A 21,531-nucleotide genomic window follows, 5' to 3' on the forward strand; every position below is an offset into this window, starting at 1 on the left:
AATAGTGCTGTGATGAACATAAGAATACAGGTGTCTTTTTGGTAGAACAATTTACTTTTCTTTGGGTACATACCTAGTAATGGGATTACTGGTTGAATGGTAGTTTTGTTTTATCTGTTGGAGAAACCTCCAAATTGCTTTTCACAGTGGCTGAACTAACTTACATTCCCATCAACAGTGTATAACTGTTCTCTTTTCTCCATAGCCTTTTAAAATAGCCATTCTACACTGGTATGAGATGGTATCTCATTGTTTCGATTTACATTTCTCTAGTGATGTTCAGTATTGTTTTCACATTTTTTCATGGCCGATTGTGTGTCTTTTGAGAAGTGTCTGTTTATGTCCTTTGCCCACTTTTTAATGGGATTATTTGATTTTTTTTTTTTTTGATTTAAGTTACTTTTAGATTCTGGATAATAGTCCTTTGTCGGATGTGTAGTTTGCAAGTATTTTCTCACATTTTGGAGGCTATTTATTCTGCCAATAGTTTCTTTTGCTGTGCAGAAGCTTTTTAGTTTAATTAGGTACCACTTGTCAGTTTTTGTTTTTGTTGCCACTGCTTTTGAGGACTTGTTCATAAATTTTTTGCCAAGGCTGATGTCCAGAAGGATATTTCCTATGATTTCTTCTAGGATTTTTTTATAGTTTGAAGTCTTTAAGTCTTTAATCCATCTCCAGTTAATTTTTTGTATATAGTGATAGGTAGGGGTCTAGTTTCATTCTTCTGAATATGGTTAGCCCAGTTATCCCAGCACCATTTATTGAATAGGGAGTCCTTTTCCCCATTGCTTATTTTGTTGACTTTGTTAAAGATCTGCAGGTATGCTGCTTTATTTCTGAGTTCTGTATTCTATTCCATTTTTCATGTGTCTATTTTTTGTACCAGTACCATGCTGTTTTGGTTACTATAGCCTTGTAGTGTAGTTTGAAGTTGGGGAATGTGATGCCTCAGGCTTTGTTTTTGCTTAGGACTTTGTTGGCTACTCAGGCTCTTTTTTGGTTCCATATGAATTTTAGAATAGTTTTTTCGAATTCTGTGAAATATGACATTATTTATTTGATAGTTTGTTGAATCTGTAGATTGGGCAATATAGTTATTTTAACTATATTGATTTCTCCTTGTCTGTGAGCATGGGATTTTTTTTTGCTTGTTTGTGCCTGTACTTTCTTTTATCAGTGTTTTGTAGGTCTTTTTCCTCCTTGGTTAAATATATTCCAGGTGTTTTGTTTTGTGTGTGTGTGTGTCAGTTGTAAATCGAATTGAGTTCTTATTTGGTTCTCATCTTTAATTTTGTTACTGTATAGAAACACAACTGATTTTTGTGCGTTAAATTTGTGTCATGAAACTACTGAAGTCATTTATCCTAACGACTAGTGTCTTTAGGAGGAACCTTTAGGTTCTCTAGGTATAGGATCTTGTCATCATTGGACAAGGATCATTTCACTTCCTCTTCCTATTTGGATGCTTTTTCTTTCTTTCTCTTGCCTGATTGCTCTGGCTAGGACTTCTAGTACTATGTTGAATAGGAGTGGTGTGAGTGCAGAGTGTACATCCTTGACTTGTTCCACTTCTTAGAGGGAATGCTTTCCACTTTTCCTCATTCAGTATGTTGTTTGCTGTGAGTTTGTCATATATGGGTCTTACTATTTTTAGGTATGTTTCTTACAATACTTAGTTTGTTAAGGGTTTTTATCATGATTTTGGACTTTATTGAATGCTTTTTCGGTATCTATTGAGATGATCATATGGTTTTTAATTCTCTTTATGTGGTGAGTAACATTTATTGATTTGCAAATATTGAACCATCCTTGTATTTCTAGAATAAAACCCACTGGATTGTGATTAATTTGACTTTTTGATGTCCAGCTGGATTTGGTTTGCTAGTATTTTATTGATGATTTTTGCACCTGTGTTAATCATGGGTATTGATTTGTTTTCTTTTTGTGTGTATGCCCTTGCCAGATTTTGATATCAGGATGATATTAGTTAAGGAGGAATCTTTCTTCCTTTTTTTATATATATATATATATATATAAATTTTTGTTTTTGGAATAGTTTCAGTAAAATTGGTACCAGCTCTTCTTTGTGCATATGGTAGAATTTGGCTTTGAATCCAGCTGATCTTGGGCTTCATTTGTTGATTTTTTTTTTTTAATTACTGATGGAATTTTGTAACTAGTTAATGACTTATTCAGTATTTGAGTTTCTTCCTGATTCAGTCTTGGGAGATCTTATGATTCTAGGAATTAATCCATTTCCTCTAGGTTTTCTAGTTGTGTGTATAGGGGTTCATAGTAGTCTCTGAGGATCTTTTGTATTTCTGTAGTATCAGTTGTGATGTCACATTTGTCATATCTGATTGTGCTTATTAAAATCATATTTTCTTTTTCTTGCTTAATCTTGCCTAGTATTCTCATCAGTTTTGTTTGTGTTTTCAAATAACTTTTTATTTCGTTGATACTTTGTATGATTTCTTTGGTCTTGATTTCATTTAAAGAATTAAGATCTGCTCTGATCGTTTTTTCTTTTGCCAGCTTGGGCTTGGTTTGTTCTTATTTCTGTTTCCTTTGGGTGTGACATTAAGTTATTAATTTGAGATCTGTCTTTTTGATATAAGCATTTAGTGCTATAAACTTTCTTCTTAACGCTGCTTTTGCTGTGTCCCAGAAGTATTGATATGCTCTCTCTATTTTCATTTGTTTCAAAATTTTTTTAAATTTCTGCCTTAATTTCATTGTTTACCCTAAAGTCATTCAATACCAAGTTTTTTAGTTTCCATGTACTCGTATGGTTTTGAGAGTTCCTCCTGGTATTGAATTCTAATTTTATTCCACTATGGTCTGAGAAGATCCTTGATAATGATTTTGACTTTTTTGAACTTATTGAGACTTGCTTTGTGACTCAGTATATGGTCAACTTCAGAGACTGTTCCATGCGCAGATGAGAAAAATGTATATCCTGTGGTTGTCAGTTGGAATGTTCTGTAGATGTCTATTAGGTCCATTTGGTCAAGAGTCCAATTTAATTCCAGAGTTTCTTTGTTAGTTTTCTTCCTCGATGATCTGTCTAGTGTTGTCAGTGGGGTGTTGAAGTCCCCCAGTATTATTATATGACTGTTTGTCTTTTCTTCGGTCTAGTAGTATTTGTTTTATAAAATTGTATGCTCTGGTATTGAGTATGTATATATTTAGGCTGGTTAAATCTTCTTGTTGAATTGAACTCTTTATCATTATATAATTCCCTTCTTTGTCTTTTTTTTTTCTGTCGTTGGTTTAAAGTCTGTTTTATCTGATAACAAGTATAACAACCCCCTGTTCTTTTTTGTTTTCCATTTGCATAATTGATCTTTCTCCACCCCTTTACTTTGAGCTTATGGGTCTTATTACACAGAATATAGGTCTGTGTAATAAGACCTATCTTATTAGGTCTTATTAGGTCTATCTTATTAGGTCTTGTAGGTAGCATATGCTTGGATCTTGTCTTTTGAGTGGAACAATTAAGCTATTTTCGTTCAAGGTTAATATTGTAAGTGAGGTTTTGTACTTGTCATAATGTTGTTAGTTGCTTTGTAGTCCCAATTATATAACTGCCTTATAGGATCTTTGAACTTTGTACTTACATGTACTTACCACTTTTATGGTAGCAGGCAGGTATCATCCTTTTTCCATGTTTATAACTCCTTTGAGCATTTCTTGTAGAGATGGTCGGGTGGTGATAAATTTTTTTAAGCATTTTCTTGTCTGGGAAAGACTATTTTTTCCTTAATTATAAAGCTTAGTTTGGCAGGCTATAAAATTCTTGGCTAGCAGTTTTTTTTTTTTTTTTTGTCATTAAGAAGGGTAAAAACAGGCCCCCAATCTCTTTTTGTTTGTAAGGTTTCTTCTGAGAAGTCTGTTTGTTAGTCTGATAATATTTACTTTGTAGATTATTTGATCCTTTTTTCGGGTGGGGTGCACCAGTTACTCATCCTGAGCGGACAGAAGCTTCCTTATCACGCCCCTGTCAGAGGGCTCACAACCATCAGTTCATGTAGACTTTGTCCATTGGGCCCTGGCCAGAGTACACTTCACCAAAATGGGCAGCTACCACCAAAATGGGTTCAGGGCAGAATTTCTTCCTGTAGTACAGAGTAAACAACTTTGCGGCTTGTCCACCTTCTGTTGCCCAGATGCTTCTCTGTAGGGAGGGAGAATTGGGCCTTGCCATTCCTGCAAGCCCAGTTGATATGGGATCACTTTTTTTTTTTTTGGAGACAAAGTTTTGTCACTTGTTGCCCAGGCTGTAGTGCAATGGCACGATCTCGGCTCATTGCAACCTCTGCCTCCCGGATTCAAGCGATTCTTCTACCTCAGCCTCCCAAGTAGCTGGGATTACAGGCACGCATCACCACGCCTGGCTTATTTTGTGTTTTTAGTAGAGACGGCGTTTCACCATGTTGGTCACGCTAGTCTCGAACTCCCAACCTCAGGTGATCCACCTGCCTCGGCCTCCCAGAGTGCCTGGGATTATAGGCTTGAGCCACCATGCCTGGCCGTGGGCTCGTTTTTAACTGGATGGAGCCATCACAGAAAGCATGAAAAGTGCTTTCCCCAAGAATACATCTGCCAGCTCCCAGCAGGGAGAACCTCTCCTGTGTCCACAATAGTGGATGGGGTGGGCGGGAAATGAGCCCTTCTTCATTTTCATTTCCAGCCACTGGGGCTGCCCAGTGATTGTTGCTTGTTTGCATTACCTTTGTCTCAAGGTGGGGCTTTGGCAGGCTGCAGTCCCCCCTTCCTCTAGGGGCAGCCTAAGTTAGGGGTTACATCTCCATGGGTCTCACACCTTCTCTGGGGACCCACTGGTCTCCTAAACTTGCTAATGTCACAGCAGTTGTGAACATGTTAGGGATCTGGTGATGCAGCGGTGATTCAAGAGCAGAGATTTCCTGGGCAAGGCAGTGGTATCTACTATCTCAGTTCAGGCCTGAAAGGAGGGCGGGCATGCCTGTGTGAGTTGGCCACCCCCATCCTTGTCCCTGGGACGTTCTCAAACTGCCACTGTTAGTGTTGTCCTGGGTCATGAGGGCAGAGGGACTCGCCATCAGTTGGATGGTGAACAGATGATCAGAGGGGAGAGGGCAGCAGAGAAGTACTCCCACTTACCCTTTCTGTGGGGTTTTGTGTACCTCAGTGGTCGATCCCTGCCAAACTCTTGTTGTTTTCCTTTCCTGCACTCTAGTTTCTTTCCATGCACTCTTCATCTGATCCTGGCTGTCTTTTTTCAGTTTTCTGTTTGGACCATTAATTACTTTGATCTTTCTGAGGAGAGCTGGCATCTGAGGTCCCTAGTAAGTGATCATTTTTTTTTTTTTTTGAGACCGAGTCTTGCACTGTCGCCCAGGCTGGAGTGCAGTGGCGCAATCTTGACTCGCTGCAGTCTCCGCCTCCCGGGTTCACGCAATTCTCCTGCCTCAGCCTCCTGAGTAGCTGGGACTTCAGGCGCCTGCCACCTTGCCTGGCTAATTTTTTGTAGTTTTAGTAGAAATGGGGTTTCACTGTTTTAGCTAGGATGGTCTCAATCTCCTGACCTCATGATCTGCCCGCCTCAGCCTCCCAAAGTGCTGGGCTTACAGGCGTGAGCCACCCCTCCCGGCTGTAAGCGATCTTGGAAGAAAATACTCTCCTTTGAAAAAAATTGGTCCATAGTAGACATACATAGTTTGGGGTATATGTGATAATTTCATACATTCACATAATTTATAAAGGTCAAGTCAGTGTACTTGGGATATCCATCACCTTAGAACCATTCAAATTCTCTATTTTGAAATGTAGAGTAGATTTTTGTAAACTATAGCCACCCTGCTGATCTAACACTAGGTCTTCTTATTTCTTCTATCAAACCATATATTTGTACCCATTAATCAACTTCATTCTCCTTCACCCACTCTCCCTGGCCTTTGGTAATCACCAGTCCACTCTCTATCTTCATGAAATCCACTTTTTTAGCTCCCACATATGAGTGAGAACATTCAGAATCTGTCTTTCTGTGTACCTCTTTTGATTTTTTACATTGGTGATGTTTATCGCCACAAATGCTGCATTCTTACTACAATACTCATAAGATTTTGGCATTCCTTGCAATTTTCCATTTTGAACACACGTTTTGTATATCATTCTGGTATATTATTAATCTCTTGCTCTTCTTAAGTCCTGCAGTAGATGCACCGAACACCAGGAAGTATGCCCTGACACTTGGCAACAGCACCTTAAAAAGGAGGCTGTGGTAGCACCTGATGCAGTCCTGTCTGGCCCAGGCAGTGTTTACTGTGCTGCTGTCCTAGCCCACTGCTTTGTTTGAACCGCATGAGGTATAACCTTTCAGTGGTCACAAGACTGGCCAGTGAGTTCTGGCTGGCAGGCAGGCAGGCAGGCAGGCAGGCAGGCTGGCAGGCAGGCAGGCTGGCAGGCTGGGATCAGCATGGTTGGTCCAGTATGTGAATTGTTAATGTAGGAAAAAAAAAGTTTATTTGTATATTATTAGACTTTGTGCTGTGGAATACTATGGCGTATGTGTACTCTGGCATATGTAGCCACATACATTCAACGTAAGTCTCTGTAGGCAAGAAAAAAGTTTGATAAATGTGTTTGATGTTTTACTTAATATGAAGAAACTCTTTGAAGACAAAACATGCTTCTAGTTAGAGTATGAAAACATTTTTTTCATCATAGTATTAGTGAAATCTAACCATTTTAGATGTTGAAGTTTGTTTGTTTACATATTCCTTGGCTTTTTTCCAGAAAGAATTTGAGGTAGATAAAGTCAAGTTGAGAAGTAAACTCTTTCCTCTGAAGTTGACGTTTTGAAATTGTGGCTCGGAGAAGTAGTGGGCAGATGTCAAAGCAGTCTGGTCTCCCTTACCCTCCTTTATGTCCCCTACTCCTCTCTAACACACACACACACACACACACACACACACACACACACACACACACACACAATGGCTCAGGTAACTTAATCTATATCATGCCGTATATAGTTGTGAAGGGATTATCATAATTGTTAGTTTTATTTTCTTCATTATCCCAGTCTCCCTTAGAGGAAGAACCAGTTACTTAATTGTTTCTATGTGTGTGTTTGTATTTGTTTTTTCTAGTTCAAACAAATTTGGAGTATAATACATTATTTTGTTTATTTTCTTACAGAAAAAGCATGCTTTACGCTGTTATTGTCAAGCCATGCAAGTTTATAAAGGAAAAGGCTGGTCTCTTGCAGAGGATCACATTAACTTCACTATTGGGCGCCAGTCCTATACTCTTAGACAACTGGACAATGCTGTGTCTGCTTTTAGGCATATTTTAATCAATGAAAGTAAACAATCTGCTGCTCAACAAGGGGCTTTCCTCAGAGAATATCTTTATGTTTACAAGGTGAATGCTTATTTTCATTCAGGAGTAGATATTAAAACTGTATTTTAGTGAAAAGTGTTTATTTATTACCTTATCTTAGGATAGTTTTATTAGAATATATGTAGTTATCAGTCATAAACAAGCTGTGGCAGGCTAGGCTTCTTGGCTATAGATCTTGGTTACATCGCCCCTTCCACAGTTCTTGAAAAGAGAATTTTAATATTACAATGAATACTTGATTTATGGTTATTCTTAGGATCTTAAAAAAAAAAGATTCCACGGGTTTTCTGGATTCTTTATTCATCATGCTTTTATAGACTCATAACCGATTTTACAGTTGGTTTTAAGTGGGTTCTCTTTACCATCCTTTGGAGATGGACATTCTATGTTCTTTTCCTTGTGAAAGATGAGGAGGTATGGATCTGTGGAAAGTAGACAGGCTATTATGTTGCAATGCAAAAAAGTTAACAGGAAGAAGGACTGTTTCACTGAGGCAAGCAGATACAACATATAAAGCATTGTTTTATGGAAAAAATGGGAAGTTGTAAATCTTTTCCCAGGGCCTATGAATAGAGCATATTATATCTATCCTGCAGAAAATAACTACCCTTAGGGTCTAGACTTTATTAATTTGAAATTATATGGGTTAGAATTTTGGCAGATAGGATGCTATAATGAGTCATAAGAAGTAAAACGCTTACTAAAATAAATTTTGCACGTTTAACATCCAGATAATCAGCTGAGTAGCCTCAGTAAGATTCTTTTGAGACAGAATAAATATCTGAAGTTCTTCCGAGTTGTAAAATTTTATGACTGATACGTGAAATAAAACTAGTAATTGTATATCTTAATATTCTTGCTTAACATCTTTTTAATGCCTTGTGTATTAAGAAATGAGGAAACAAAAATACCATTTTCACAAAAACTACCTCTTTTTTTCCCTTTTATATTTCTCTCAGAATGTAAGTCAGCTGTCACCAGATGGTCCTTTGCCACAGCTTCCTTTACCATATATTAACAGTTCAGCAACACGGGTTTTTTTTGGCCATGACAGACGACCAGCAGATGGTTAGTGAAGTTTTATTTAGCCTAATTATCTAATGACAATTTAAAAAAAACTTTTTTTCCTTTCTCCATTTAAAAAACGATGTATAGTTGAATATTTGAAAATTAATAGCTCAGCCAGGTGCGGTTGGTTCATTCCTGTAATCCCAGCACTTTGGGAGGCTGAGGCTGGCAGATCATGAGGTCAGGAGATCGAGACCATCCTGGCTAACATGGTGAAACCCTGTCTCTACTAAAAATACAAAAAAATTAGCTGGGTGTGGTGGCACACACTTGTAGTCCCAGCTGCTCAAGAGGCTGAGGTAGGAGAATGGCATGAACCTGGGAGGCGGAGGTTGCAGTGAGCCAAGATCACGACACTGCACTCCAGCCCGGCGACAGAGTGAAACTTTGTCTCAAAAGAAAAAAAAAAGAGAGAAAATGAATAGCTCTTTATTACTTCTTTTGTCCTGCCACCTGAAGATAACTACTATTTTGGTGTTTTTCTTCCCAGCTTTAAAAACTAAAAACAATGAAAACAAAACAGTTGTAATTACAACAGCTTTTCTCACATAAATAATGCTTTTGTTATTATATAATCTTCATAAACTTTTAATGTTAGTAAGATACTCTATTCAGTGCTTATAAAGTACTTTATTTTAACATCCACTTGATATATATAGACTGTTTCCATCTTTTGCTTATATAAAATTATATTGTGGCCAAGCATGGTGGCTCACACCTGTAATCCCAGCACTTTGGGAGGCCAAGGTGGACAGATCATGAGGTCAAGAGATTGAGACCATCCTGGCCAACACGGTGAAACCCTATCTTTACTAAAAATACAAAAAACTAGCTGGGCGTGGTGGCATGCACCTGTAGTCCCAGCTACTTGGGAGGCTGAATCAGGAGAAATGCTTGAACCCAGGAGGCGGAGGTTGCAGTGAGCTGAGATCGCACCACTGCACTCCAGCAAGACTCTGTCTCCAAAAAAAAAAAAAAAAATCGTATTGTGATGGACATCTTTGTAGATAAAATTTGTTTTTTAATTGTCTTATTATGAAAATTTTCAAATGTACATGGAAGCAGAGAATACCAATGTTCTGTTACCAGTGTTCTGCTGTTCTTTTAAGACTATTTTAAAAATGCAGCATTATTTCTTTAGGATTGAGCCCTAGGATGGCAATAATGGAACAAAAGTGTAAATATATTAAGCTTTTCATTATTTTATGTTAAATAACTCAGAAACAGAAAGTCAAATACTACATGCTCTCGTTGATAAGTGGGTTTGGAGCTAAATAATGTGTACACATAGACATTGAGACTTGGGAGGGTAGGGAGTGAAGGATGAGAAATTACTTATGGGTACAATGTACACTATTTGGTTGATAGCTACACTAAAAGCCCAGACTGCCACCAGGGAAATATATCTGTATAACAAAACATCACTTGTACCCCCTAAATCTATACAAATGTATTGTATAAATACATATATTTTAAAGCTCTCGATGGCTGTTAAACTTTGTAATTTTAAATGCTGTTATATTTGAATTTAATCAGTATGTTTGTCCTTGAGATATGATTTAGTATTTTTTTAAAAAAATTGTCATATTCGTAGTAGCATTGTTTGTAATAGCGGAAGAGTGAAAGAACTAGAATTCCTAATAGAGAATTAATTGATATATTTTTGTATATTCACATAATGGATTTACGCTGCAGTACATGAGAATTCATGCTAATTCTACATTTCCCACAACATGATGCTGAGTGAGGAGTCAATTACAGTATAAGTTTCAAACATACAAACTAATTTTATGCATTGTTTTTGTATATACTTATGTGGTAAAATCCTGGATGAAAACGATACAGTTTAACTTTGGAATACCTCTGCGAAGAAGTAATGCCAGTGGGGGCGAAGGAGAGTAATAAGATTGAGGGGAGGAGTGCAGAGAGGACATTGACTCTATCTGTGATGTTTGTTTTATAAAAAATATTTGGGATCATAGGCAAAAGTTGACATTTGTTAAATTTTAGTATACAAATATTTGTTATATTAGTCTCCATGCCTTTTCTGTATATTTGAAATGTTTCATATAAAAATTGCTTGTGGACACAAGGGAAAATACATTCTTTCAGAGTCAGGAGGAAAAGAACATCAATATCATAAGCAAAATCCAGATAAGCTAGGGTTAATGAGAGTATATTTTTCACTCAGAATTAGAAATAGGCAAGAGTGAATGTGTGTATATATATATTTATTTCTGTACCTTATATTTATTTAAAGTACATTTTATTTGTGGGCAAGTCTTCATAAACGTGTTGTTACAAATTTTTTTTAGGTGAAAAACAAGCAGCTACTCATGTAAGTCTTGATCAAGAATATGATTCTGAATCCTCTCAGCAGTGGCGAGAACTTGAGGAACAAGTTGTTTCTGTGGTTAACAAAGGAGTAATTCCATCCAATTTTCATCCCACACAATACTGTTTGAACAGTTACTCAGATAATTCAAGATTTCCACTTGCTGTTGTAGAAGGTGATATACTTGAATTTTTATTTGTTTTTTTTGTTTGTTTGTTTATTTGTTTTACTTACAGCCTGATCAAGATAATTTATTGTTTGGCAAAGATAATTGGTGCTGGGGATGCAAAAATAAATTAGGAACTCATAATTTACTGAGCTGCATTTATAAAACCAGACAATGGGGACTCTTCTACAACAATTTGCAATGTGATGTTGGAATATAGAAGAGGGAATGGCATCCTTTAGTACAGAGAAATTGGGGAAATCTTTTCAAGGAGGTAATGTAGTATTACAACTGAATCCTTAATACGTGGACATTTATAAGGTGATAAAGGACAGTCTTGGCAGAAATGCAGAGCTATGAAAGCAAGATGCATTTAGAAAATCGAAGCTGAGCATGAGGTGTGATGTTTATTAAATTTATTAATTGAGGCTTTTTTTTTTTTTTTTAATAGAACCAATTACAGTGGAAGTGGCTTTTAGAAACCCTTTGAAAGTTCCACTTTTGTTGACTGATTTGTCATTACTTTGGAAGTTTCATCCTAAAGATTTCAGTGAAAAGGATAATGAAGAAGTTAAACAACTAGTAAGTTATTAAAAGGTATTTGTAATTATGTTTCAGTTACAGCCTAACAGATGCTGTAGTAACATTTCAATTTACTCTGTTCAGTGAGCTATACTTCTTTTTGATTTATTTTTCCTTAGTTATAAAAATTGTGATACGTACTTATTTTTGAAAATTGAAAATACAGAAAAACATAAGGAATAGAAGCGAAACCATCTGTCTTCATAATATTTAGAAATAACCACTTTAACATGTTGTTGTGTATCTTTCCAGTTTTTTTTTTTTTGGAGACAGAGTCTTGCACTGTTGCCCAGGCTGGAGTGCAGTGGTGCGATCTCGGCTCACTGCAACCTCTGCCTCCCAGGTTCAAGCGATTCTCCTGCCACAGCCTCCTGAGTTGCTGGGATTATGGGCTTACCCACCACGCCCAGCTAATTTTTGTGTTTTTAGTAGAGATGAGGTTTCACCATGTTGTCCACACTGGTCTCCAATTCCAGACCTCATGATCCTCCCGCCTCAGCCTCCCAAAGTGCTAGGATTACAGGCATGAGCCACCGCACCAGGCTTCCAGTTATTTTCATTTGTATGTTTTTCCCACATATTTGGGATTCCTTCATGCTATGTATGTTGCTTTTTACATTCTGTGTTTTATAGGCATATTCTGTTATCAAAGTGACTTAATATTTTATTTTTGCATAATATTACATCATATGGGTGAATCATAAACTATTTTACTATCTTTGGTAGTTTTTTTTGGAAGTTTCCATTTGTTGACTATCATAGTAATTCTGTGGTGCACATTTTTGTGCGTGGCTTTTTACCTTTAGATTATTTCTGTGGGGAAGATACCAGGGCATGAAGTGAAGATTTTAGGGAAAAGTATTTTAGTGCCCTGCTGGTTTCACAAAAGTTCATACCAATGAGCTTCTTACTAAGCAGCATATGGGTTTGGGTGTCTCATCTTTATGACAGTAAGCAGTATTACTTAAAAACTTTATTGATTTGATATTTTAAAAATGCCATCTTAACTTTTATTTTCCATGTCATTGATTGCTGGTGAAGTTGAACTCTTGTATTTGTTTTTCCTCTTTTGTGAATTGTCTATTCAGAACTTCATTTGTATTTTTTCTTTTCATTTCCATGTCTAATAAGTCTTTTATATATTTAAGATATTTAATTTTGAAGCAGAAATGATCTGGCCAAATAGTTTATTAATATCCAACTGACTATAAATGAAATAACTTGGACAAATATATATATATATACACACACACACATATATATATATTTAACTACTAATTTATTAGTTTATTCATCAGTATCTGTTATATAACTTGCTTTTTTTTAATACTACCTTGCTAAATGCTTTAATAATGTGGCAAAAAATAAAGGGGGCGAGATTTTGGAACTGGGAAATACCTCAGCATTTTAGTGCTCAAGTGTTTTGATTTTTTAAAGATTGCCTTATTTTATTTTAAGTCTTGCTTTAGCCTAGGCAACATAGTGAGACCCCCATCTCTACAAAAAATTTAAAAATTAGCCAGATGTGGTGATACACATCTATAGTCCCAGCTACCCAGGAGGCTGAGGTGAGAGGATTGCTTGAGTCTGGGAACTTGAGGCTGCAGTGAGCCGAGGTCATGCCATTGTACTCCAGCCTGGGAAACAGAGCAAGACCTTGTCTCAAAAACACACAAAAAACAAATAACAAACAATAAAATTAAATAAATAAATAAGTCTTGCTGGTTAAATTTGTTGAAGATATTTTGTATTATTTATATTCATTGTTAATAATTTGAATGACTGAGATTTCCCAGACTGTATTCTGACTTGAATTTTAGCAACTTCTGCAATTTTCTAATGTTTTGGATGCCTGGAATACTCATTAGAAGAGTATGAACAATTACACTTGGAAACGTTTTTAAAAAGATTTGTTAGCTTTTTAAGTATATTAGTCTATTCAATATGGGAGATTTGAAAGGAGGTTTAAAGTTAAGTGAATATTTTCATTTTGTATGATGAAGTATTTCTTAAAATAATATTTTTTTATAAATTTCAAACTCTTTGGATTTTTTCGTGACTAAGAAATGAAGAAATTGACTAAGATGGTGATGGACTAAGATGCCGAACTGGAATGTAGGGAGTTTTTTGTTTCTTGTGCTAAATGATGTCATAGTAAAAGTATAATAGTGTTTATGAGGATCAGGTTTATCGCCAGTATGAGGCAGTTAGCTCTGCTTTGCTACATGACCAGAGAATGCTTTAGGGGAAACAGGCCTTTTTTGCCTCTCTTCCACTGCTCTTTTTGTCCACCTGTCTGCCTTTATCGTGCTTAGCCCACCATTACCTTTTCTATGTAATTGACCAATTTTGAAAAAGAGGCTGGTCAGAGCAAAAGAAGAAATTTGCTATTATTGTAAGATTAAATTAAATGAGCATTTTGGCCATTGTTGACTATGAGCAACTAGGTATTTTCTCTCAGGGTTTTATTATCTTGGTGGCGGCATCTTTGATATGCTCCCCCGTTTTGAAACAGAGTCTCACTGTGTCGCCCAGGCTGGAGTGCAGTGGCACCGTCTTGGCTCACTGCAACCTCCGCCTCCCAGGTTCAAGTGATTCTCCTGCCTCAGCCTTCTGAGTAGGTTAGATTACAGGTCTGTGGATAGTGGCATCTTTGAATCGATTGCTTATCCTTCTCAGTTGAGTTGGACTGAACAAAATGAAAAAAAAATATATTGAGTGCCTACTATAGCCTGGGTCTACTCCAGGGGTGGAAATAAAAACATTTTGTGTAGAGCTCAGCATGTGGTAAAAAACCTAGTAAATGCAGACTTCAATTAGTGTTATTGTTTCAAAGTATTGATATATAGGAGTGTTAATCTGATATTTTGCTCATTAGAATGTATAATTTATGAAATTTATTTTTTAGGTTACAAGTGAACCTGAAATGATTGGAACTGAAGTTATTTCAGAGTTCTTAATTAATGGCGAAGAATCAAAAGTGGTAATTATTTTATTTCTCTGCTTTATGCATTTCTGAAAGTAAGATGAAAACAAATTTTTTAAGCTTTATTCAGTTTATTTTATATTCTAGTTTTCTTAAGAACTAAAATTTGGAAGATTAGGAAATAGGAATTGCTCAGGAGGAAATTGGTGATTTGCAGTGGTCTTCAATTTGTTAGTTTCCTGAGAAGCCTGTTGCTTTCTCCTTGATGTCCTTTTTATGAAAAGTTATTATTGAGGGTTTAGGCCTATAATTGTTAAATTTAGAGATTTTCTTTTGAAGAGGATGCTTTTCATAAATTAATTGGCATTTTAAAAGTTTAGGTCATGAGTGTATGTTTTTGCAACATTATAGAATTAGGTATTGTGCTATTTAAGATATTATGAAAGCATAATAAGAGTGACTTAAATATCTCCACAGGCAAGACTAAAGCTCTTTCCCCATCACATAGGGGAGCTGCATATTCTGGGAGTTGTTTATAATCTTGGCACTATTCAGGGCTCTATGACAGTAGATGGCATTGGTGCTCTTCCCGGATGTCACACAGGTAAAGGCTATAGCATTGGTAAACAATTAGAAAACTTTCTTAAATCATTCTATAGAATAAAATGAACAAAAACCTGGTATTTTCTAAATAGGTTTAATGTATCGTTAAATAAAGGCATTTAGCCAGATCTAAGAATGACAAATTTAGATTATTTTAACTTCTAACATCATCTCTAGTGTCAAAAATAAACAACTTGATTCCCTTCTGATATGTTTTCTTTTGTTAATTTTTAGACTGTATGCATTTTTTTCTGTTATTGATCCAAATTTAGTAAATTCTAACCAAATAAATTCTAACCATTGATCGTCTGCTGCAAATATAAAACCCATCTTAATATGTTCTATTTTTTGAATATTTCCTTTTTATAAAACATGGAACAAATTAAAGACCTATATTTCCACATTGTTGGATATTAAATACCTTAAGTTATATCTTCTGTCTTGAAAAAAGAGTAGGGCTTTAGTGTTGATCTGATATTCTTTGTGCACTATACAGTATGTTCTACATATTTTTGAAGGGTAAAACTACACAGTATGTGCATTTAACATAGTTTTCTTTGTTTTTTAAACTCGGGACTCTTCGCGATTTAACATTACCATGTAATTACTGTATGTAGTTAAATTTGAGTTTAAGTTGGAAAAGTGCTAGGAGACGGAGTTTACCATGAAACTTCCTACTTCTGGCTCTTCATTTTAATAGATATGTCTTATGTTATAACAAATAGTCCTTGACAAACATGAATTTAGCATTTACAAAAGCTGATTATTAACATTGAGAAAGTGGGAACATGGAAAATTCGTTGGTTCTTCAGACTTTCATTTAAATATACTTGCCTGGATATCTAGGATAATTCAGTACATCATTTAAGAAAAATAAGTGAAATGAATCCATAGAAACTAAAACATTTTACTAAAGAAAAAAATTTGCACTAAAATTGAGTAAGGTAGTCTGCATTTTAGTACTGTATTTGTATTTTTTGGTTGACAAGTACCAGACAAGGTTTATTTGTAATTTATATAATTTATAATTTAAATTATTTATAATTTAAAAATGCTAATTTATTGCATTTTTAAAGCAAGATAACTGGATATTAAGAGCTTTTTGACTCTCTTTTCACACTTGTACATAACTAGGATCTTAATCTAGTACACAAATTTATGGTTGTCAGTAAAATGGTAGTTTTATTTAAGGCACCAAATATATGCATTAAAATACTTTATATGTTAATGTATAATATTAATGGGAAGAGACTCTGAATTAACTGTTAAAATCCTATCTTCTAAGCAGAGTTTTCATGATTTAGTGTAGCTCATTATTATGTAAAATGCTAATAAGGATTTCGGTCACATGAAGTGTGGGAATCAATATATTTTATATCTGATTTGAGATTATTACAGTGACTTTCAGCACATTAAAGGCTTTAAGTAGTCCCGCAAGAAAGATAGTTATTATACTCTAAGTTTTTTCACACATATATGCACTACATGGAAGCTTTTGGGAAAAATTTCACATGAATATTAAATAAGTTTAATTTTGAGAAAACTATGCTATATTTAATTTTCTTTGTGCAGTCTCTTGAGAAAATTCAGTTATTTATATTCCAGAAGTAATTCAAATTAGTGTATATATTTGAATATGAGTGAAAGTAAAAAGTTGACCTTTTCATTGCTTTCCACTTCTTTTCTTTGTGAATAGATATCCATTCTCATGGCCTAAATTAAATTATTGGGCCTAAGATAGTTATTCTCTCAGGTTTTGTTAGTTAATAGGCACATGGTTAAATACAGATTTCAGAGGACTTCCTGTTGAGTAATGTGTAGTCTTTTTTGCAAAGTAAATCTAAAACCAAGTGAGAAATTAAGTAGCATACCTTAGTTGGTGTTAAACATGAGATGAAAATTTACTAAATTCCTTGATTAATCATGTTAATCAAAATTGTCTAGAATTTTTCTAGAAATAATCTGAAACTTACAGTATTCACATATTCAAGTTAAATTGATGTCAGTTAACATACCAAATTATTTTAGGGCATTGATTTTTTTTTATTTCAGGAAAATATTCCTTGAGTATGTCAGTCCGAGGGAAGCAGGATTTAGAAATTCAAGGTCCTCGACTTAACAACACAAAAGAAGAGAAAACATCTGTTAAATATGGTCCTGATCGACGTTTAGATCCCATAATCACAGAAGAAATGCCACTGTTAGAGGTATTTCACTTTTTAAAAATTTTGTGGACTTAATGTATCTATATGAGCAAATATTCTGAGTAAATTAATTTTAGGCTCTGAGGTTTTTGATACTACATTGAACTATACTTTTAAATTATCATTAAACTAGTGTTAAATATATTTAATTCACAATGTAAGACAATCATGCAAATTGCCATTAAGTCATAGCCGGGCTATAAGATATAATCCTCAAAATATTAATGGAAATTGGGAAAAATACTTCTAAAAAAAAACTCTGGCTATTTTAAAAATCAGTGACTCTTTTTCATAAGTTATGAAAAATAATTTGTGAATGAATGCTTATAAAAAAACTTAAGCAACATAGAAGTGTCTGAATAAAAAGCAGTGTTTCTTCACCTTCTTCTTATCTTCACCTTCTTCTTATCCCATCCTGTGCTACTTTTATACCATACAACTTAAAAGTTGCAAAAGATAGAAACTGTTGCTAGGTAGTATAGCCAGAGAAAGAGAAATGTATTATTTAGTTGAAGGACCTTGTTCTATAATACTAAAGTATTACCATATTTTATATTTTATAGAACATATATATTATATAATATAAAATATATATTTTTATATTTTATGGAACATATACTTTATTATTATATTATAATTATATTATATTAAAGTATTATAATATGTTCTGTAATACTTTCGTATTATAATACTAAACAAGAAGTGGCAGAAGCTCCAGGGAATTTAAGAGCAAATGTTTTTAAGCCTCTAGAAAGCATTGCTTTTGATATAACCCTAGTCCAGCAACTTTCAATCTTTGTGCCACTTCAAATTTCAAGTTTCTAGAGGAAAGATGTGGTCCACTTTGGATCAGGCTTATACCTGAGGAGCAGGGCAAAGGTGGTAGGGTCATGTAATGTAAGGGTGGACACTAAAAAGAGGCCCTTCCTCTCACATCCTAAAGAGTTATTCTATCTAGTAGGGAATTTACAAGGATAGCAACCTACCTCCAAAAGTGCCAGTGATACCAAATTGCTGTTTATCTTTTCAGACCTTGCATTGTTCACTTATATATAGTTGTAATAATTATAGGTGGAATCATACTATACATGTTTATCCTGTACTTGCTTTCTGTCTTTAACAGCATAACTCAGTCTTCTTTTTAACCATTAAATATGGTATTCTTTTATTTGGATATACTGTAATATATTTTCATGCTCTTAATGGGTTTACTTCTAATTTTTCATCAGTACAGACAATTTTGCAGTAAATATCATTATGTATATATTTTGTCCATGTTCTAGATTTGACTAGACTTTAAAAATGGAATTACTGGGTGGAGAGATATATACATTTTAAATTTTGCAATATATACTACAAAATAACCTTCAGCAAAGCTATAGTAAATTGCACTTTTCTTCAGAGTGAGAGTGCTTGTTGCCTCACATCTGTGCCATTCTGGATAATACCAGTTTTTGTTTTTTAATGTTTGCAAATCAGATTGAAAAATGACATTTTTATTTACATTTCTCTGATAACTGATAGGGTTGATCAGTGTTTTTTGTCTGTATGACTTTTTTCACCTCCATGTGTTCATATGATTGCCTGCTTATACTCTTTTTTTTTTTTTTTTTTTTTTGGAGACCGAGTCTGGCTGTGTCACCCAGGCTGGAGTGCAGTGGCAGGATCTCGACTCACTGAAATCTCTATCTCCCAGGTTCAAGCAATTCTCCTGCCTCAGCCTCCTGAGTAGCTAGGACTAAAGGTGCCAGCATGCACCGGCTAATTTTTTGTATTTTTGGTAGAGACGGGGTTTCACCATGTTAGCCAGGGTGGTCTTGATCTCCTGACCTCGTGATCCACCCACCTCGGCCTCCCAAAGTGCTGGGAACTCTTTTAATTGGATGTTATTTCTTCTTAGTGGATGATTTTTATGATAGTAATCTTATACATGTAGTGGTGATATAGGTAACATACTCAAGAAAATGGTGATGGGTGGTGTGTGCTGAGAGGTGAGTATTGCTGAACTACCTGTATTCTGTCCACATTTAACCCTTGCTTAATTATGATGCATGTAAAGAATTTTGTAGGGCAATAAAAAAAAAAACTTATGGACTGACCCAAGTGCCAGTTTCTGGTTGTCAAGAGATAAGGCTCGAACTTTGTTTTTTAGTTCCAGTACCATTAATAGAATGTGGACAACTCATTGTGCCATCTTTCTATTATATTCTGAAAGTATCCATACCAGGTTTTCTTTTGGATGCAGTCTACTCTGTTTGATAATATTTCCTTATTTCTTTCTGTGTCAGTACTATACTGTTGTTTTATCATTTTTTTTAAATCTGGCAAGCCAAGTCCCTTTTATAATCTTTAATTTTTTTTCATTTTTCTTATACTTGTGCCATTTTTGTCCAAGCTTTTCAAGTTTCCACAATAATTTTGATTAGAATTGCATTGGTAAAGCCTAAGAGTTAAAAAACTGATGATGAATTGAAATGAGTTAAGATCCAAATGTTATTTTAGGGCTATTCACCATTATTGTTTAAAAATCATGAACCAGGCCGGGCGTGGTGGCCCATGCCTGTAATCTGAGCACTTTGGGAGGCTGAGGTGGGTGGATCACGAGGTCGGGAGATCAAGACCATCCTGGCTAACACGGTGAAACTCCGTCTCTACTAAAAATACAAAAAAAAAATTAACTGGGCGTGGTGGTGGCAGCCTGTAGTCCCAGCTACTCAGGAGGCCGAGGCAGGAGAATGGCGTGAACCCAGGAGGCAGAACTTGCAGTGAACCGAGATCGCGCCACTGCACTCCAGCCTGGGCAACAGAGCAAGACTCTGTCTAAAAAAAAAAAAAAAAAAAAAAAGTCATTAAGTAATGAACGTTTTGTTTGGAATTATATATGTAAAAATTTGTTAGAGCTTACTTTCAGATAGGAAGATTCTGATCTGTGTAGTCAAAATAAATCAGTGTAAGACACCAAAATATACTGTTTTTAATGATTCTGCTAGTTGCTAGCTTATGATTTTTTTCTCTCCTCCCCAACCCCCCCCTTTTTTTGGAGACAGAATTGCTCTGTCAACCAGTCTGAAGTGCAGTGGCATGATCTCTGATCACTGCAGCCTTGGCTTGCTGGGCTCAAGTGATCTTCCTGAATAGCTGGGACTACAGGTGGATGCCACCACACCTGGCTAATTTTTTTGTGTTTTTTGTAGGGACGGGTTTCACTATGTTGCTCAGGTTGGTCTCAAACTCCTAAGCTCAAGCGATCCACCCACATCTGCTTCCCAAAGTGCTGCAGTTATAGGCATGAGCAACCATGCCCAGCACCTACAATTTTCAATAAGCCATATCATTTAAGTATCCTTCAGTTATTAAGATTGTTAAATGTACAGATGGTTTTTAATTGCAGTGCTTCTCAAATAACATATTCCTATGAATAGAGGTTTACTTTTACATTGTTTAAGCCTCATCCCTAATTATCTGGCCTTCATTTTCTAAATGAAAGTTTTTTCAGTTAGAAAGGAAGGAAACTTAAACCAGATGATATCTTGGATTTTTAACTCTGTTAAACTTAACAGTCTTTATATTTACATTCATCTGGTTTTTGATATTGCTAGGTCTGTATTTAACTTTGCTTCTCGCATATCACAATTTTAGAAAAATTTTGTTATAGAGGCAGTTCTTGAAGAGGGTATTTTAGAGCAGAGGGCCTCTTATTCTACATAATAACAAAAATGGTGTTTGGTTGATGAAACGAAGCTTGTAAAGTGAAGAACAAAAAAATGGGTAGATCCATACCCTAAACATTTTACCTTAATTTAAAACATACTGATGTACATTTATTCACCATTTCTGGGGGGATGGATTTAGAGCAGAGACCTTTTCTATGAGTGTTGGTATGGGTTTCCTGATAGGAGTTTCATCTTGTTTCATGCATTAAACTACATCCATAAGTTGCACCTTAAGTTTCCAGTTTTGGTTTCTTCAGAGTCAGAATCTGGACAATTTGTCAAATAATCTAAATACTGTGTATGTCTAGATTTTTATCTACAGATAAAAGCTATACTTTCAGCTACAGATGAAAGCAGTTTACACAATACTTAATTTATGTAAACAAGTTTGGGAATAGATAGTGACTCTTGAAAGGAGAATATGATGGGCACTATAGAAAGCCTAAAGCCACTGATGTTCAGTTCCATAAACATCACTCAGTATTTTCTAGTAAGAGAATAGAGAAGTTGGTTAATTCAACAAGGTAGTATGATTATGATGGAAG

At 35.3% G+C, this 21,531-nt stretch overlaps 1 protein-coding gene across 2 annotated transcripts in view; it reads left to right on the forward strand.

The window, feature by feature from the left end:
- Positions 1–21,531, forward strand: part of TRAPPC8 (trafficking protein particle complex subunit 8) — a 115,699-nt gene that overhangs the window by 62,854 nt on the left and 31,314 nt on the right. For both annotated transcript variants that reach the window (XM_015121781.3, XM_015121782.3), the window contains exons 13-19: positions 7,186–7,410; positions 8,349–8,457; positions 10,773–10,967; positions 11,410–11,540; positions 14,449–14,523; positions 14,944–15,070; positions 17,122–17,276. In XM_015121781.3, coding sequence (XP_014977267.1) covers positions 7,186–7,410; positions 8,349–8,457; positions 10,773–10,967; positions 11,410–11,540; positions 14,449–14,523; positions 14,944–15,070; positions 17,122–17,276 — 1,017 coding nt within the window. The remainder of the gene's footprint in view (positions 1–7,185; positions 7,411–8,348; positions 8,458–10,772; positions 10,968–11,409; positions 11,541–14,448; positions 14,524–14,943; positions 15,071–17,121; positions 17,277–21,531) is intronic.

This window comes from Macaca mulatta, chromosome 18 (assembly GCF_049350105.2).
Source record: "Macaca mulatta isolate MMU2019108-1 chromosome 18, T2T-MMU8v2.0, whole genome shotgun sequence".
In the NCBI taxonomy this organism is placed as follows: Eukaryota; Metazoa; Chordata; class Mammalia; order Primates; family Cercopithecidae; genus Macaca; species Macaca mulatta.